This window comes from Schistocerca serialis, chromosome 9, assembly GCF_023864345.2.
Source record: "Schistocerca serialis cubense isolate TAMUIC-IGC-003099 chromosome 9, iqSchSeri2.2, whole genome shotgun sequence".
NCBI classification, from domain to species: Eukaryota; Metazoa; Arthropoda; class Insecta; order Orthoptera; family Acrididae; genus Schistocerca; species Schistocerca serialis.
Window position 1 is genome coordinate 453,276,249 of NC_064646.1, and position 20,671 is coordinate 453,296,919.

At 39.9% G+C, this 20,671-nt stretch overlaps 1 protein-coding gene across 1 annotated transcript; it reads right to left on the minus strand.

The window, feature by feature from the left end:
* Window positions 1-5,126: 5,126 nt before the first annotated feature.
* LOC126419765 (uncharacterized) lies at window positions 5,127-20,446 on the minus strand. The gene is made up of 2 exons (XM_050086940.1): window positions 19,625-20,446; window positions 5,127-5,249 (listed from the first exon to the last, which is right to left on the minus strand). The coding sequence occupies exons 1-2, from the start codon at window positions 19,997-19,999 to the stop codon at window positions 5,220-5,222; spliced, it is 405 nt and encodes a 134-aa protein (XP_049942897.1). The 5' UTR covers window positions 20,000-20,446; the 3' UTR covers window positions 5,127-5,219.
* Between the last annotated feature and the right edge of the window lie 225 nt (window positions 20,447-20,671).

The window sequence follows — 20,671 nt, forward strand, 5'->3', positions numbered from 1 at the left end:
TTATTGGTCATAAAGCTTGGGCTTTCTGCCTATTGAAAGATTATTGTAGTTGCGTTGTTTTAAATTTATGGGCCTTCAGCCTCTTTTAAGAATTTAATCTGTTTACTCAAGTCTTACATCGCTTGGCCTTAAAGACCATTGAAGGTTAAAGCCTAGAGCCTTCTGTCTCAAATAAATAAATAAATAAATAAATAAAATAAAATTTAGCTGTTGTATTTGACTCATGGGCCTTCATCCATTTTAGCATTAATGACGTCGACAGTCAAGTTTAGAAGTTGCACTGTAATGTTTGGACAACTAAATAAAGTGTTATGTTTGGAATGTAACTGACAATCGATCATTTTGGCCCCCCCTTCCACAATTCCTACTACTTGTCCTGTCCTGCAGGTTTAGCAGGGCATATAAACTTCCTTATTCTCCAAACGTTTCGTTATCTGTTTTAGGTGACACGCAATGCTACTCACCCAAAAAAAGCTGCAGAAAACTACGAAGACATTGGATGTTTCCTTAGACTGCATCATAATCTGAAATAGCTGAAAGTCGGGAAGATAAGTGGCACATATTGTTAAGGATAACCAACTCACAAGTCCCTACACTAATAGAATGTGCAATTCCCTGGTGTACATTTCAAAGATATCTGATTATATATCACCTCTAATTTCACACGCAATGATCACGCCTTCAAGCAGTACAGCAAGCATCATACAGACGGCACTACATACACGTGCTGGTGACTCAGTCGCGACGCACCATCTGTGTCCCGTGCAGTACACCTCCTGGCTCCAGAACACGGGACCGTGTGAGCCTCTGATCGGCTGAATCTAGCACTGTTATGTGGTATGTATACCTATTCCAACATTATTAAGGAAATACAAGTACATTTAAGTGAGTAATCATTCCTCCTGAATGTAATTTATGATAAATACCTAAATATATTTTGAAATGTCTCTCTTGGATTCCTTTCATGTTTAATTTCTTAAATCTGTTGTCATTTACGGCATAAATTCCCCTTCTAAATTTACTGTGGCGTTTCTGACTATCTGGGAGGAGACTGAATAGTGGAACGTGTTACTTTTACACATAAACAAGAACGATCTGTCACACTACTACACTTTAAAACACAGCCTATATGTAATTCATGCCACACAGTCTCATACAGAACCTACATCCACTTTCTTTTATATGCTGTATATGATAAGATACTGTCATCCCCCTTCCCTTATGTGTGAAACGATGAATGAGCATGCTTGATGGTAGCAGACAAGCCTGTCTGCTAGAGAACAGTAGGACCAATGCCGGAACAGGTAGCTACGCTTCCTAAAAGCAAAGAGGTTTCTATGCTTAGTATGGTCCTGTCCATCCCTTGTCATGTTGGTATAGGAAGCTGCCTCTCTGGTCACTTCTGTTTGTTTCTGTTAAGCATCCTCGGTAGGGGCTGAGGCAGTCTCTCCGCGGCGAGCGTCTGGCGTGGTAAGATCTCCGGCTAAGCGCATCTCTGCTAAGTTCGTAGGACAATGATTTCTTAAGTTCAGCCTAACTCAAAATTTAATCACCTTTATTTCAGGTTTAGATCTAAAATATCTAATGCTATCTTAAATTGCAAAGCAGTGTAATTCGAGTATGAAGTTCAGAATATCTTCCAGTAGTTGCTTTGTCACTACTTTGTGAGTAAAGTGGAACCACATGTGGTGATCCGCAACTCTAAGTAAAATCATCAATCTTAAATGCGAATGTGCGTGAGATTGTAACGTCTCGTCTTGACAATATTTTTCAATATAGCAACTTTTCTTTATGTTCAACCCACGTGCGGTGTACTTTGTAAGACCAGTACCACATGCTTATACAATTGTTTGACCCATCAGGTTAATAGTAAGACGATAGTAACCAGTTCGAGGGTTTTCTTTTGTAATTTGTGTTTCGATGTAATTTATTTTAATTATCAAAATTATTGTGGAGTTACACTCTTTGGGTAAACCAAGTTGACCACGTGAAGCATGTAGTGTTATCATCAAAGTAGCCCTCAGCTATTCTTTTCGGGAAGATTTCACAGAGAGTTAGTATGAATTTAGTATACCAGTGTGTGGTAATTTCATGACGGACAGGATTGCGCTACAAACGTAACTTCTTTGGGTGAAAATTGAATCGGTTGGTTGTGGTTAATTTCCTCTGGCATATGTTTCAACGTTCTTCGTGTGTTATTTTATGAATGCAGTGTTGTATGCAGTCTCCCAATCTTGGCTCCATATTTGATGTGTTCTGTAAGATTACAAACTCACAATTTCACAATCCTAAATAAGGCACCAGTTTTGTTATGAATCAAGTTTAATATGCTGACATTTTAACGGAACAATGATCAATGTTAAAACAAATGTCCAAATATAAACTGATTTATTTATTTTTATTTAAATTGTCTTTTTATATATATATCACCGGTTATTGTAAGATGAGTACTAAAACATTATAATTAATGTTAGTCTGGTTGGGAATTTGGTAAGCTAGACTGGATACCTGGTGAAGTAGTTGCTCAGTAATGCAAGGTTAACTTCCCCACATAGCTCACAGCTTTTAACCCGCTTTTATTGTCTTGAATATCAGCACAGCTTTCAGAAAAAATTAATGCATCAACTTCAAAACTTTTAAATGGTAAATTAACTTCTGCCAAGCACATATTCAGTGATGGTACGGTGTGAATATGCTCCTTTCCCGGTAAAATTATCATATTGTTCTGCAGTTTTCAGTTAACTCTGTATATGTGATTATTTCACTACTGCGCAACATTTCACACTCTTAATCATTATTACCCACAAATTAAAGATTCTTTACACACATACACTTCCAATTTACTCCACACACATTCGAATAACATACCAACTGTTATTTGCTCTTAACAATTTGTAAGTTTGTGCTTTAAGGAATTTACGAACTTCCAGCATGCTGGAATAACTTGGGCCAGGAACTTCTTTTAATCAGTAGAACGACGAGCAGTCCAAGCTGAAAATTTTTCCTTTTTATTCATTCTCTGACTAGTTTCGGGCCGATATCCATTTTCAGAACATCGTAACAAAGTCGGAAATGGCATTTCTGAACATGTTAAAAACGTGCAATGAATATTTACAGTTGATACACATAACTGTAAGGGCTGTAAATATTCATTGCACGTTTCTGACATCTCCGGAAATCCCATTTTAGACTTTGGTATGATGTTCTGAAAATGGGTCTCGGCCCGAAATTAGTCATCGAATGAATAAAAAGTAAAAATTTTCAGCTTGGATTGGTTTTTCGTTCTGCTTTAAGGAACTGCCTGTATTTATAAAAGATATTGACTTGAAATTCATATTTCAAGCAACTGCATGCAAGCTTAATTAATATTGGACCATGGAAAGGAATAAAAGTGGAATCTCAATCTGCTGTATAATTTAGCATCTTTCTCTCTCTCTAAGCACGTGTGTTGAAGCATCGCAGAATGTAATGTGTACGAATATTTAATACTGATGACTACGAACGCACTTCATCAGAAGTTCTCCTAATAATTCTCACGCAGAACGTACAGTTCTGGATATTAACAAGCGTGGAGGAAACGAAAAAGAGGTTTTATTTTTTATTACTTCGAAGAAACCATCAACCTGCATATCAAATATAGAAGACAATATGCAGAAAGTGTAACAAAAAATCTTTTTTTATGGAAACAAACGACGCTTTAGGAAGCGAAGACATACTGTTCTGGCTTCTCATTTGTGAATCTCAATGTATTAGGAAGTACGTGTTGGTTCATGGAATAATAATCTTATCTTTGATTATTGGTGTCTGCAATTATTATAGAAACTATTCTCATCATCATATTAATTTTATTTAATGATCTCGTGTGTTTCAGGTAGATGAATCAGGTCGAATCTTCAAATCTATTTTTACGAACTCCGAAATAATATTTATCACTACTTTTTACATGGATGTCCTCATAGTATTGTATGTATGTGATCAAAGATCCTCCAAACAATGATGATATCAGTAGCCACAAAGGCTGATACCAAGGCTGATACTTCAAAAGATCAAGATACGCGGAGGCATAGATATTTGAATGACGCTGATTCAGTTCAGTAGAAATTTCGGTTGTATGCCGATATGTGTCCTATTATTAACCACAATGTGCCATCACGTTTGTAGCGTTTCTTTCCTGGAGCAAACCTATCTTCATACATAGCATACTATCATCAGAATTTAAATATTTCTCTCTTATCTGGGGCAAATAAAAGATTCTTAACAACACAAACGCCATTTCTCAAACAGAGATGGAAACAGATAATAAACGTCAAGAGAGGATACGATGACAGGACTAGGATATTACAGGTAATTAAACGGGGAAGATGAAAACGAGTTATGGAGATGACAGCAGGCAGACATTGCGTCGCTGATAATAGAGTAGGCGAAGGGCGAGGTCCGCAGTCACCACTCAGTGTGTGAAGCACTGCACTCGCAGGCTGGAGGACGCTGGTTTGTAACCCCTTACGACATGCTGACTCAGGTTCACCGCCATTTCTCGGAAGTGTTTAAGACACTTGTCAGGGTGGTCCCTGAGAAACAGCACGGCCAACGTCTGTCCCTACAGTTCCCCAAACACTGCTTGCACTCCGTCTCTGACATCATGTCAACGACAAGAGGTTAAGTCCGAATCATCCTTCGTTTCCTTCGATCAACAGTGAAATACTGAAGGCAAACAATAGTTGTAATAAACATTTGTCCTCTGGGTAATGCTGGTCATCGGAGTTGCATATTTCGCATTTTATTTATCGTCTGCCATTGTGCCCGAGCGGTTCTAGGCGCTTCAGTCTGGAACCGCGCGATTGCTACGGTCGCAGGTTCGAATCCTGCCTCGGGCATGGATGTGTGTGATGTCCTTAGGTTAGTTAGGTTTCAGAAGTTCTAAGTTCTAGGGGACTGATGACCTCCGATGTTAAGTCCCATAGTGCGCAGAGCCATTTTATTTATCTTGGCTCCCTGTAATTATGCAATGCACTTACCTGAATCATATATTTCTAGAAAGAGTATTGATTAGTGTACAACTATGGAATTAACACCGCAGAAGGGACTTTAAAGGTGGAATAAAGTTACGTAACACAAACTCTGAAGATCAATTATTCATATTTATTGTAATACTACAAAGTATTTTAATTTCTTAAGTGTTCCTGCTTTGTCGTCTTCTGCCTTCATGAGTGACCTGTCTTTCAGTCTTGTGGCGTATTTTCTGGCTGGGGCTGCAACAGAGAAACAACAAACTTACAAAGTAAGAGAGCACAGGTAAGTCACACAAGTAAAAAGTTACTGGGGGTTGAATCTGCTGGACCCTTCGAGGTGGTGCAAAAGCCATCGAATTTGTTGCTCTATTATTTTAAATATAGTTATTATGTAATTCGCTTCGTTGTGTAATCAGTGTAATATGTTAATGTATAAATTGTATAAATAAATTATTATTATTAATTTCTCTTTATTAATAATGGAGAAGAAGGCTATGATAATATAACTTATAATAATAAAAATATATTGTTTAAATATTTGATCTAAACGTTTTTTATTAACGATAAAACAAGGAATGTGTTGTCACATGAGATACGTTATATTCTTGTTTAAATTTATTTGTAATAGTCCCTATTTTCTTCATTGTTCTGTAATTTTAAAAACTTGGTTCGTTGGTTAATCAATCAGCTTAAGTAAGGTTTAACTATTACTGAAAATTTTTGTATTTTGTTAAAAGTTATGTACATGCTAATGTATTCACTTTTTCTTTACCTTATGCATTATCCCATCTCCTCAGTTTCTCTGAAAGCTGCTGTTGTCTTTACATATTCGCATCTTTGCGATTTGAAATATTAATATTTACTTAATGTTCTGTTACCTGATCAACGTAGAATTTAAGTTGTTCACTGCAACCTTAAACTTTTAAGCATTACTCACTGCTAACCACAGTTTCAGAAACTCTTCACAATGCTATCATAAGGTTGGCAGAAACTACCCTCCGCCCTATGACAGACCGTTTAAGAGTTAAAAATTACTTCAGTCAATCTCTGGAAAGTACATAAATCCTGTAGTGATAATATTCTACTTTAGGGGGGCTATTCAAACAACACACAGTAAATTGAAGTGTTCTATACGTGAATCTACAAACGAAAGATTACCATCTCCTTTTATTTTCACGTCCTGTCAGAAGCTAATTTTTTTAATTTTTTTTTTTTTTGTAATGTGCATATGAAATATTGACAAGAAGTGCTTGAGACACGTTGAGAACTCTCAAAGGCCAATAATGTGCACTTGCAACGGACTGCAGACAACTGTTGTACATAAACACAGCTGTGTTTTAAGAGGGCTTCCGCTAGTCCTTACGGCTCCAATTATGTTTACCAAATAATGATACAAAAAGTCTGTTCATGTTTCCATCCTCCGCCGTTTTCTCGTTCTTCCTCCGCTACACACCTTGAGGTGCCTTATGGACTACAGATGTAGATATGGATGACAACAGATGATAACAAAAAATAATATATTTTAAAATAAGGTTTGCAATGCTCAAGCAAGCCTTAGAAATGAAAGTCATTTATCAACAGATACCCACTTTTATACAGGACGAGCAAAGAAATTCATTGCGAGATTTTGTTAGAGCATTTTAACTATGATTATGAAGTATGGATTCTGATGAAACAGAAAAGGAAAAATTAGAAGCAACAGAGATTTAGAGATGGAGAAGATGCACAAAAGTGTTTTAGAGTGAAAAAAAAATTACAGTAAAAATTCAAAAAGAAATTAAGGAGAGAAAGCCTAATGAGGTTATCTCTGGATGCTACATAAAACCATAAATTATCCATCACAAAGCGGCTCAGATCACTAGATCTTCATGTGATCTGGAATCTTAATCTGGTGATGGTTGTTACAACCGAAACAAATTACATCCAGTAGGCCGAAAAAAAATTGCGATTTCGAGAGTTGCTTTATATTTTTTATAAAATATGCACAGATAAACATGGTACAGAGAATCGATCGAAATTCTCGACAAATCATAGTTGCACATAGCGTAGTAATCAAATTGTTGCAAAACCAGTCCCAATCATCAACAGACCATCTTCAGGTGTCTGTATACAACGAAAAATTAAAATAAGGAACAACGAGTCATTAAAAAAAAACGATAATAAATATAGTACTCAACATGTATAACCTATTGGCAACGTGCATTCAGAAATCTTATTCAGATGTGTGACAACTCCTCTGATTCCGATATTAAACTTATGTGCTAATGTCAACACAGAATGATTACAAGGTCTATACATATGTTGGGTTCACTTTTAGTGCAAGGCTATTAAGTTTCATTCTCCTCAGAGCTTGAAGTTAATTTAGGTGACTTAATATCACCATTGACTTAGGAGTGATTGTATTTAACATAAAGCATGAAGTAATACACACAATGCTTTGTAAGTTGGTTACTTAAATTTGTTACTTGGTTGTCAATATGGTGTGTTCGCTCTTCTTGACATTTTATTTTTGTTGTATTCTGCTATGACTGTAGATTGTAAGCAGAATATTTTTAAGGTTTTGACAACATGGGATTTCAGCCATTATGTTAATGTAAAAAGTCTTCATGTTTCCACCTACCCTAATAAATATGTGACTAATGATATAAGATGACATGAATGCTCAGAAAGTTATTAACAAAAGGATGATAGATTATCGCCCGCAGAGTATGTTCATTTCTCCTAAACATTTTATTTTGTGGAAAGCTGTAATCTAGGGTGACCGTTTGTTACTTGCAAAACGGATTGCCTTCATGTCTCCACTTACTCGTTCTAATTTTGCCATTATGTGAACAATAGTAAGGTACCACAAATCCAGCGACGCCTTTAAATTATAAGTATAAAAGAGTCTTTGGATCTGTGAGCGTCTCTTCCTGCCAGTATGACACTTGCGACCATTTTGTCATTACTGAGAATTCCATGCCACGTTTTATAATTTCAAATGCTTCACGACAGTATTACTGGACACTGCATGTGGTCCAGATTTTTATTTCATTGGAGCTGTTGGCTTAATACATGATGGCTTGTAGTTGGTTATGAGTTGCCGCATGTCTGACGACATTTTCGCAGTGTAAGTTGTCAGCAGGTTATAAACGCTGAGTATAACATTTATGTTGTTTTTGTAATGATTCATTGTGACTTAATTTTGTGTTTCGCTGTATTCAGACAACTAGGTGTGGCCTGTAGTCACTGAAACTAGTTATGCAATAAAATGATTAACGCAGCTGTGTGCAACCATGATTTTTTCCACAATTTTTACAGTATGTAAATGACCACCTCCTGAAAAGTATGTAAGAACTCAATTATCTGGGCACCTAGTTTAACACAACAACTTCATAAAAGGCATCTTAGAAAAAAAATCCTGGGAAAAAATCATGAGGCTGGCCACGAACATCAGCATCACACAGTGTTATCAGTGGACAACTGCAGCCAAATGTTAAAGACGCGAGGGACATAGAAAGATGGTTATATCATCAAGGCGTTGCTTTTAGTGTCTGATAATGAGCAAGAGCAAGAGGGAGACCAAGAGATGGCTACACTAAGCAGATTCAGAAGGATGTAGGCTGCAGTAGGTACTGGGAGATGAAGAAGCTTGCACAGGATAGAGTAGCATGGAGAGTTGCATCAAACCAGTCTCAGGACTGAAGACCACAACAACAACAATGACCAAGCAGGTGATGAGTCTATGAAAGACGGATTCGCTTAACTTATTGTTGGTATGATACAAGAATATGAAAAGTGTGTGCATTCAACGCCTTCGAACTGTTTAGCGCAGTCGTCAATTGATACACTAAGTTACTCGCGTTTACTATTACGTAAGCTCAAAATGCAGGCAAAGAGTACGTCTTCTTAGTGTGGAGAGAGCCACACTACCGTCAAGTAGGTTTGCCAACTCTCCCGTATTACACGGCAACTCCCGTATTCTTCTGAATTTTTAAGCCTAATACCGTTTTTATTTTATACAGCAGATACAATCTCCTGTGTTTGAGAAAATGACACCGATTAAGATTTAGTCCTGCTGCATATTTTTCAAATCTTGATGCTGGACGGTCCCTACAACATCGATTAATCGATACGACGTAGTATTTTATATACTGTTATTACATCGATATGAAGGAAGCACAAAACGTAACACGGTGTCACGAGTCACGTTGCTATTATCTTGTTTCTTTGTCGTTCCGCCTAATCCGATTTACGCAAAATGGAAGAAACCAAAACTCCACATAAAAAGAGAGGAAAGTGTTTCTGTACATATCAGAAGAAATGGGAAGAAGCTCATTTATGGATTAATCCCGTAAAAGGAAACAGTTCTAAAGTGTATTGCACCCTCTGCCAGTGTGAATTCAACGTAGCACTTGGTGGTAATAGAGATTGTCAGCAGCACGCCAACACCGAAGGACACAAAAGCAGAGTTAGGGATGGTAACACATCTCAGATGTCCGGATATTTTCAGTGCCTAAGTGATAGTCCCAGTAGTGGTGAATCCGCAAAAGGGGCAACAGTACGTTATCGGTTGTGTACCATACAGTGAAAGACAACATAAGTAATATTAGCATGGACTGCGCAAATAAACTTACAAAGAACGTATTTATGGTTTCGGATGTGGCCAAAAAACTACGTTGTGGTAGGAGGAAAGCAGAATCTATTACATAAAACGTATGAACACCCAGAAGTGTAAGTGATTTCCTAGATGCGCTTAATGAACCAGAGAAGTGTAGCACCTTTTTTTCTGTGGCTTCAGATGCTTTGCATTTCAAGAACAGGAAAACTTTTCCTGTAGTAATCAGGTACTTTGAACCCTGTGTTGCCATCAGAAATAAACTATTAATTTATGTGGGACAAGTAGATGAGTGTGCATTTCATCTTACAGTGCCGATAATGCTAATGTCAGCTATGGCAAAACTAAATCTGTGATGAAAATGCTGAGCGAGATAAATAACAAAATATTTAAGGCAAACTGCACAAATCACATAAGCCTTAATGGCACTAAATATGCTTCTGATGTCTCATATGTAGACATATAAATGATAGTTCTTAAGATTTATTGACAGTTTTCAGTGTCATAAAAACGCAGGTAAGAATTAAGTTCGTTTTTTAAATTTTGTTGGTACTGATTGGTGTGAAATTTTAGGGCCTGTACCTACTAGGTGGCTGTCCCTCACACAAGCTGTTGGTAGGCTAATAAAGAACTGGGGGCCAATAATATGTTATTTTAAAAGCACAAATGAAACTTGTAAGGCTTTCAAATTGTATTTTAATGAGGAGGACCCAACCAAAATGTTAATTCTCGAAGCATATCTTCAATTTTTTCCTACATTGGAAATCTTATTTTGGAAACATTAAAACATCTCAAGATTTTAGATTTAACTATAATGGAGACCTGTAGTGCCATTGGGACATTGTCAAAGAAACTTTTAGCAAAGAAAAGATGACTCATTTTCTGGAAGCAATAGACTCAACATTTGAAAAAGATTAAATCCTGCCAATGAGAAGAGAATTCAAAATAATTTTGCTGAACTTTATAATATCTTTCACACATATATTGTAAAAAATGTAAAAATTTCTGACAATGCTACAATTAAGTCCTTGCCCGCAATGTTCCTAAAGAATTCGGTTAATTTTAATGATTTTCAGAACATGCTTACTCATTTTCAGGTAGACATAAAATAAGGATAACATATACAATCAATTTTGTTCTTTGAAAAAAATAATAAATGCAAAAGTTGCCACTGACGGTAGTACAGTTTAAAAGTGGATATCTGTGATGACTGGGGCATTGACCAAAAGAATTAAATCCAGGGAGATAAATAAGATTCTTGGCTATGTTCTCAGTATACTGGCATCTAATTCTCACACAGAAAAATTTGTTCTTTGGTGAACAACAAACGGTCTGATGATAGAAACCGTTGCAATCTAGATTTAAATAAAGCTGAACTAAAAAAAGTGATAATCCTGGTTCCGCATGTGACGAATTTGTCCAATTTGTAAAGAATGATCGCAAACTTCAGACTTCTGCCAAAAGTGTAAACAAATATAATTTTAAGTAAAAAATTGTGTAGACCTTCAGCTTATAATTGTTATGAATAAGTTATTGGTTGGTCCATGCAATAAACCAGTTTTGAGGTTTAAATAAATTGTGTTAAGCCTATTAATTTTGTTGGGTCAAAGCGTCCCTTATTTTGACAAAGAAAATTTGGTAATGGAAAAAACCACATTTTGTCAATGGAGTGAGTGATTGATTATTTTGTAAAAATTTTTTTTATTGATAGACGCAATCACGTTCTTATGACACAGTCATAACCTGTTTCGGCCATACAATGACCATCTTCAGATTCTGAAGGCGGCACACACTGAACACAGGTACATGCATTGTCAAACAGGTTCATGTATTGACAATGCTTGAACCTGTGTTCAGTGTATGACGCCTTTAGAATCTGAAGATGGTCATTGTATGACCGAAACCAGTTATAACTGTGTCATAAGAATGTGATTGTGTCTATAAATAAACAAAAAAAAATTACAAGAGTTGGTTACCTCACAGTCCAGAAGTGCAGCATGTTCCACAGTTTTGTGTGATTATAGTCTTGCTACCTCCAATGGTAATTTTATTCTATTTTAATTTTATAAACTGACACTGAATGATGGCAATTTCATAGAGTTACCATTATCATTACAAGTAAGAACAGAAAAAAAGGTCTCCAGTCTAGCACTATCTCTCGAGTATAGCTTGTATCTTTTGAAACTTTTTTGAACGAAGTTGACAGTTGACATTCTACTTAGGGAAGTGTTTTATTTATTGTCAAAGAACAACATGGTTCACGTTCTGAGTTGTGATCTGATAAAGGAAGCAATATGTGATAATGGAAGTAAAATATTAAGCAATGTGGACAGTTTTATTCACAACAAAACATTAGCATAGATACTCTATTGGCTCCAATCTCTTCATTTTTGTTTTTTAAGTCTATGAGAGATAATATAATATATAGTTGATTTTCAAAGTTCTGAAATATTCTAATATGAGCTTTAATTAAACAATGTTTTTGTTATCATAGGGCGAGAGAGCTGCAACTAGAGAATAGTGAACCCAGCAACACATGATGTTTTTAGATTGTGCTTTAGTCGAGTGACTGATTTTAGAAACATATGAAGGAATGCACACTGGAGGCCATCATAAGCAAATCTGACACTTCCTACTGGGTTTTTTGTTGCTATACATCAGGTTGGATTTTGGGTCGCTTTTGCAAGTTTAGGTGATGTATAGTACATTCAAGCTATTTGGAATATATTTCTAATTCTTCAGTTACACAGTTTAAAGAGAATAAAATTTTATATATTATTAGAACTTCTTGTATAGTATGTGGGCAGTTAAGTCACACAATGCCAATTATACACTATCTCGTACCATTAAACTGAAGAAGTTCTTTTACTGTTGAACATGTGACATTTACAAAATTACAGCCTCTTGTTAATGTCCTAACAATCTAATCTTTCTTGAAGATGAAAATTTATCTTAGTTTCTAATGGCTTTAGTTTCAACATTTTTAATTTGTATTGTTTTTGATAATACTTCTCCTGAATTCATTTCAGTTATTGATTATTAATGTGTAGTAGAGATATTATGTAACAGATAGACGACTAAATACAGAACAGACAAGATTTTTTCGATTGCAATGCTTTTAAATGTTATTAGAATATTTGTTCTGAGGTGCATGACCAAACTGTATGTTTTCCATTGACAGATAAACCTTACTCTTCTGGAGTAATTTTTGCAATTCCAGGAAAAGACTGCAACACATAAAAAGTGAGTGTCGTCATTTATAAATTGAATCAGAAAATACACTAAACTTCTATTAGACGGCTGTGTAGAAGCAAACAACTGAAATGTATTCCAAGGTACAACACTCTAACATATCGATAACAATGTCTGCCAAATTTAATTACTTGACAGCTTGACAGGTTATCAGAAAGAAAAGTGAACATAACTGACAGCAGGAGACAGGGTTGCAGCCCATCCCCAATCTTATTTAATCTGTGCATTAATCAAACAGCAAAGGAAACTATGGAAAAGATTGGCAAAGGAATTATAATTTAGGGAGAAGAAATGAAAACTTCGAGGTTTACCGAGGGCAGTGTAGTTCTGTAAGAGACTGCAAATGACTTGGAAGAGCAGTTGAACGGAATGGATAGTGTCTTGAAATGAGACTATATGACGAACACTACCAAAACTAAAACAAAGGTAACGGAATATAGTCGAAGAAAATCAGGCGATGCTGAGGGAATTATATGAGGTACGGCATTAGGAATGGTATATGAGTTTACTCACGAGGGGCGTGCAGTAAGTAATGCTAAAATTTTTTTTCTCGGTCAGGTTCGATTACAAAGCGGCGGAGTTTGTGGTGGTACATAGTGGAATATTCCACCTTCAGCCGCTATAGTTTCATGAGGTTCCGGTAGGTGGCGGCTTTATGTAGCTTGCAAATTGCCTTCTATAGCAGAGAAGCGCTCCAAGCAAAGAGCCGTCATTAGTTTCTTTTAGAGGAAACCCAGAGCACCTCAGACATTCGTAGGCGTTTGCAGGATGTCTACAGACACCTGACAGTGAACAAAAGCACGGTGAGTCGTTGGACGAGTAGTCTTTCATCGTCGCAACGAGATCGCGCAAACCTTTCTCATCTCCTGCACTCCCGCCGGCTGCACACAGCTGTTGTTCCAGGAATCTTGTGACGTGCGGACTTTCCTATTCGAGATGATGGATGCAACACAATTAAACACCTCACCGCACAACTGGCTGTCTTTGTTGGTAGTACAGACAGAGTCGTTCAGCAGTTGGAGTACTCAAAGGTGCTCCCACTGGATTCCCCACCGACTACGTACCTTCCATCTGTTTGGCCTAATGAGTTGCACACTGCGGGAAGCAGTACGTGATGATGGGGAGGTTATTGATGCAGCAAGACGTTGGCTCCGACGTAGACCAGTAGGGTGGTACAGTGCTGGCATACAGGTCCTCCTGGTAAGGTGGCATAAGGCTGTAGTACTGAACGGAGATTATGTTGAGAAACAGGGTGTTACAGCCAAAAGAGTAGGCAATAATAAGGTATATTGGAATCCTGCACAAAACCAACCTACTTTCAAAAGAAAGTGTTGCATTATTTACTGAACGACCTTCGTATTTAGGCAACATAATAACTAATGACGTGCGAAGTAGAGAAGAGGAGCAGATACGAAGTGCAGGTTTGTTATAGTAAGACAAGTATTTCCGAAAAAGAGGAAATCACTAACATCCATGGGTTACTAAGTTCTTCTAAGGGTATTTATAAAGTTTATGGCTTTGTTCAAACGTGGAACGTGGGCAGTAAGCAGTTCAAACAAAAGTAGATTAAAAGATGGAGGAACTAATGAGGAGTCACTGAACCGAAACGGGAAGAAAAGAAATTTATAGCACAACTTGACTAAAAGAAGGGTTCGGTTAATACGATACATCAAACAATAGTCAGTTGTGTAATTGTGGGAAGTGTGGTAAGGCGGGGGGGGGGGGGGAGAGAAGTGGGAGGAGGGGGTTGTAGACGGAGGCCTAGGCATGAGTACAATAAGCAGGTTAAAAAGGGTGTATGTTGCAGTAGTTATTACTGGACTAACTGTGTGCACGTGGAACGCCAATGGAATTCGCAATCAAGTAGGAGAGTTCGGTCAATTCCTCCAAGATGAAAGAATCGACGTGTGCCTTGTCATCGAGACACACTTGAAACCCGACATCCAAGTACGAGTCGCCAACTACAGCTGTTTCCGGACGGACCGGCCGACTGCTGGTGGAGGAACAGCAGTATATGTAAGAAACTCCTTGATGCATCACCAACTGCCACCCCCAGGGTTATCCACAGTAGAAGCCACATCGGTTGCAGTCCAAACATTAAGAGGCTGCAAACAATTCATTAAAGCGTACAGGACCCCCCGTGGCCATCTAGAAGAAGCAGACTTTGAGGCGTTACTGTCACAACAAGGAAATTTTTTCTTGCTGGCGACCTTAATGCCAAAAATACCAACTGGAACAGCCGCATCACTAACATCAGTGGACGCCGTCTCCTACGAGTTGCAGAAAGAAACCACGCCATCATTGTGGCACCATACGACTCCACATGCTTTCCGAACAGAGGCCAGAGTGACGTGCTGGATATAGCCATCATTAAGGGATTTCCCAATGATGTTACTGCCACTACCAGAACGGCCCTTACATCAGATCATGAACCTGTCATCTTTGATGTCGACCTCGTCGGCATCAATAAACCGGCAACACACCACCTTGATATTCGAGGAATCGGCTGAGAAACATATCGCCAGCTGCTTGAAAGAGGCCTTCCGGACACACCAGACCCAGAGACAGCAGGAGCAGAAGCCACTCTATTATCCCTAACATCTAAAGCACTAGACGCTGCAACAGAAGGCACGCCTCCGAGACGGCCTACACGGCCAAAAACACCAACTGCCTTCACTTATCATAGCAGCCATCAGGGGAAAAAAACGAGCATTCAGAGAATGGGAGGCAACGTGCAATCCAGCCACAAAGCGCCTAGTAAATCGACTGCAACGAGAAATAAAGGCAGAAGTAGAAAAACATAAGAATCAAGTCTGGGCAGTAAAGGTTGCACTGCTACAGCTACAAGACCAATCAGCCTGGAAGACGACGAAGTCTCTACTGAGGAACGGACAGAAGCTACCCCCAGTACACGTGGCCAACAATATAATTAGCGAACCAGATACCAAAGCTAATGCTTTGGTAGATGTATTCGCAAAAAACTTTACGCCGATGAATGACCCCGCCGACGCAGCCCACATTGGCCTAGTCAGCGAGAGACTTCCAAGATTCCTCGCCAATCGAGCCGAAGATGACCATATTCAACCTATCACGACAGCAGAAGTTACAAAACAGCTCGAAGAACTAAATGGAAAAAAGGCTGGAGGACCAGACCGCCTAACAAATGAGCTGTTGAAGCAACTATCACCTACCGCAGTACCACTAATAGCGGCCGCTTTCAACGAGATCCTGGCAACTGGCGACTTCCCCCTAACATGGAAACATACCGAGGTCGTCGCCATACCGTAGGCAGGAAAGGACCCTCGATCACCTGCTAGCTACAGACCAGTCTTTTACCTGCTATTCGAAACTTTACGAACGTTTATATATAAAGAGAGTTCAGCAGCATGTGGAAGCAGAGCACCTGATACCAGACGTCCAGTTCGGCTTTCGCCGTGGCCTCTCCAGCACCCAGCAGCTACTACGCCTAGCTGAGGAAACATTCGGCGCCATGGAAAGAAAGGAATTCTTCGGGGCTTTATTTCTGGTTGTCTCTCGTGACTTTGATTGCGTATGGCACGAGGGACTCCTGTATAAACTCCTAGATAAAGGGGTCCCCATGTCACATGCAACACTCCTGAAGGGCTATCTAGAAAACCGGACATTTCATGCCCGCACTCAAGATGGTATATCGTCCACCAGACCCGTCAAAGCAGGATTACCTCAGGGCAGTGTACTGGGACCACTGTTATACATCTTGTATACATCCGACCTACCATCGACGGCCAGAACACACCTATCTTTATATGCAGATGATACAGCCATGTACTCCCGAAGTATGAATGCTGCACACCTCCAGGCAAGACTGCTACAAGCATGTAATAAGCTGAGTGATTGGGCGACAAAATGGCGATTGTCTTTCAACGACACGAAGACGCAGGCAATAGCTATTTGTAGAAGGCCACTCCCGCCTAACATCCAGCCCATTAACATAAGTAGCACCCCAGTCCCACGGTTAAAAACAGCAAAATACTTGGGTGTGACCCTTGATAGGTGGTTGACATGGCAACCTCACATAGAAAATATTCGAGAGAAAGCCAGGAGAAGAATGGTACAGTTTTACCCACTATTAAACCCATCGTTAACACTACCATCTAGACTGGGGGTGATATTGCACCTGACATTGGTGCGACCGGTCTTGGACTACGCCGCTGTTGTGTGGGGCCATGCTGCTCCAACCCACATACAACGGATGCAAAGAATTCAGAATCGTGCTCTGAGAAGGGCACTCCACCTGCCATACCGGTTCCCAACGAACGAACTTCACCAACTCGCAGGGGTACCCTATTTGAGGGACCGATTCAGAACCACTGCCAAAACCTTTTACGAAAACACACAACAGTCAGATAACGAACTTGTACAAGAACTTGGACACAGGGTGCACTACCTGGCCTCCACCAGATTATTTTATTAAAATAAAAGGTGAATGAATGAGTGTGAGAATGTGTTAACTGTAATATGTATGAGTGTGTACAATGTATATATCGTGTGAATGTGTGAGAGGATGGGAGAAAAAAAATAAAAATTAAAAAATTTAAACAAAAATAAAAATAAAAAAATGAAAAATAAATAAAAAATAAAAATATATTATCATCGAGCCAACGTCTTTTTAAATCATTTAAAAGCAGAAAAAAACAAGACAACCAAAAAGCTGAAACTTCCTGGCAGAGTAAAACTGTGTGCCGGACCGAGACTCGAACTCGGGACCTTTGCCTTTCTCGGGCGAGTGCTCTAACGACTGAGCTACCCAAGAACGACTCACGCCCCGTCCTCATACCTTTACATCTGCCAGTACCTCGTCTCCTACCTTCCAAACTTAACAGAAGCTCTCCTGCGAAACTTGCAGAACTAGCACTACTGAAAGAAAGGATATTGTGGAGACATGGCTTAGCAAGAGAGCTTCTGTAAAGTTTGGAAGGTAGGGAATGAGGTACTGGCAGAAGTAAAGCTGTGAGGACGGTGCGTGAGTCGTGCTTGGGTAGCTCAGTCGGTCCCTCTGTAATAAAAAACTGAGTCAATCGACCAACAACGAACATAAAAGGATGTCTTACGACGTCCGCCCCGAGCAAATGCAACGAACAGAAGCGAACAAAACGAGATTAAAAAAAAAAAAAAAGTCGGTAGAGCACTTGTCCGCGAAAGGCAAAGGTCCCGAGTTCGAGTCTCGGTCCGGCACACAGTTTTAATCTGCCAGGAAGTTTCATATCAGCGCACACTCAGCTGCAGAGTGAAAATCTCATTCTGGAAACCAAAAAAACTATTGTTTTAATGTCAATTTTTATTATTGAAGGCATAGCCGCATGGCTTGAACTTCTACTTCCAGACTGGGCAATCCTAGATGCCCCAATATATTCTGCAGTAGTTATTCAGTGGCGAATAGGCTCCCACATGATGGACTGGCATGTCGAGCTGCATCAAAGTGGTCTTCAGACTGAAGAGTATAACAGAAACTGTCACCTAAAGTAAGTAAACTAAATCTCAATTAACGCATTCTTCCTCTGCACAGTCACACAGAAACAACATTTTATTCAGCCATTTCACTGATAATCTGTTAGTGACTATGACAACGCTTTATATGCCCTGAAAAAAAAAAACGCTCGAAGGGCACTAATGTGGCTTGAATTACCAGGTACTCGTTAGCTAGCTTATACGACTAGCGGAATAAGCACTTCCACGTGTTCCCAACGAGCTAAGGAATTATACTACGGATTAAGGTGACTGCTTCACCATTCTCCTTTTGGTTGATGTGTGCTAAAGTCTAATAACAACTCCTAAAGTCATGTATCATTTGAAGAGAAAATTCACCATCTGCTGGTGCCGGCTGTAGCAGTAAAATTAGTTGCTTGTAAATGCCCTATTGTAGAAGCTGTCATAGCACAAGCTCTGAGATTCTCGAAATCTATAGTTTAGAATCTTGGGTAAAGCAAGCAAGTTATTACAGTCAAATGGTTATGTTAACTTGGTCCAAATCGGCGTTCTATGTGCTTGTGGAGCTCATCTTTTGTTGCCTCTAATACACCGGTCTTATCAGTCATGTGGGCAAAAGTTTGTGGTTAGCAATAACAATGTAATTAAAAATTACTAGATACTAATACTAATAAAAGTATTAATTGGATGTGATCGAATAGTAGCGTGTGTTAGGTGAAAGGGCTCCATTCCAAGAAGTATCTACAGTATTTCCGGGTCCCTGCTGCCAGCGTTCCTTTGCAGTGGGGCTGCTTCCGCGATGGGAAAATGTGTCCCCACAGTATTTCAGACGCTGGTAAGGAACGCTGTAATGGCCAGTGAGAATTGATGTCAATCAAGTAGGCGTGCTCCGAGAGCCAAATGGGTATGGCGACAGGTTATGGAATGAATGATATCCGGATTCGATTCGCAAACGCCGTCTGGAGTGGCCGAGCGGTTCTAGGCGCCACAGTCTGGAACCGCGCGACTGCTACGGTCGCAGGCTCGAATCCTTCTTGGGGCATCGATGTGTACGATGTCCTTAGGTTAGTTAGGTTTAAGTAGTTCTAAGTCTAGGGGACTGATGACCTCAGAAATTAAGTCCCTTAGTGCTCAGAGCCATTTGAACCATTTGATTCGCAAACTGAATAAATGCAAATGCAGAGACGGTTTTTTTCAAACTGGCGTATTGCTTCCACAATGTAGCTGCTGCTCGACGTGAGAATTCAGAGAGAATGGGGGGAGAGAGCGAAAATAAAAAAACATTAAGGCTCACACTTACCGGATAGCGAGAAGCATCGTCGGGGTAACTGCAGTAGTAAGTGACGTCATTCAGCAACAGCAGCTCAAAGTGCGCCGTTCCATTAGACGTAGCTTGGCGGGAGCATACGGCACGCGGGCTCGTGCCATCCTCCCGAGCGGGGAGTCCGCTAATCAGACAGCGGTACAGCTGTTCCCCTGTGTGCGTGCCCGGTAGAGGCAATTCTGAATACACACGGAACGCGCATTTGAGTGGGTTATCGGCGATACCCGGCAGGTTAAAATGATAACGCCCGTCAGATTGGTAACTCTCTCCTTCAGCAAAAATTTGGCAAAAGATGGTCGGGTATCCTGGAAACTGAGGTACAGTATTCCTCTGTCGTAATGCTGAAGACATTTCACTGGATGATCCTCATGAGGGCGCTTTACTCTCAGAGGGAAATATTCGTCTGGTAACGGTGAATGACTAGTGCAGTACATGCTATATCCCATAAAATTTACGCGACGTCCCTCGCTGAAATCGAAAAGACGCGGTGCACTCTTTCGAATTAGGTTAAAATTACTGTCTATCGTTGCGTTTCCTTCGAACGAGCATTTGTAGGGAGAGTACCCTCGTGGCAGACTGAGACAAAACCCGGCCTCTAAGAGGCCTTCCAAGGCGCACTCGTGATCCTTGTCTGGCTCCCAAATGAAGGGCGGGACATTGGCCACGAAAAACACGAGGGCATCTTCGGCCCTAGAAGGAGACTACTGGAACTGCTCCTCCTCGAAGTAATCTCCAGCGTTGCGGCCGCTGGACACTGCGGCCATCGTCAGCAGCAGGAGGCTGCAAGCCCTGCCCGCGCTCTTCGTGGCGCACTGAACTCTGGCGCTGCCCACTCCTCAGACAGTGGGCCCAGTACTGTGCTAAAAATGCAGCATCCCTACGTCACGGCCGTGCGTCACTGTGCTAGTTTTTATTTCTAAGTTTGTCCGCTGCCTCAGTTTCTTGTGTATCTGGCGTCACCACAGCTGCTGCGGCCGCTGTGACCCGTTTGGATGTTGTCTCTAGGTCCCAGCGTTTCTGGCG

What these genes read in the sequence shown, in the direction of transcription:
- LOC126419765 (XM_050086940.1), bottom strand. Translation starts at nt 19,999, where the DNA reads ATGTCTTCAGCATTACGACAGAGGAATACTGTACCTCAGTTTCCAGGA. An exon ending in ACGATGCTTCTCGCTATCCG is followed by an intron (nt 5,250 to 19,624) that starts GTAAGTGTGAGC and finishes TCTCTGTTGCAG; the next exon opens with CCCCAGCCAGAAAATACGCC.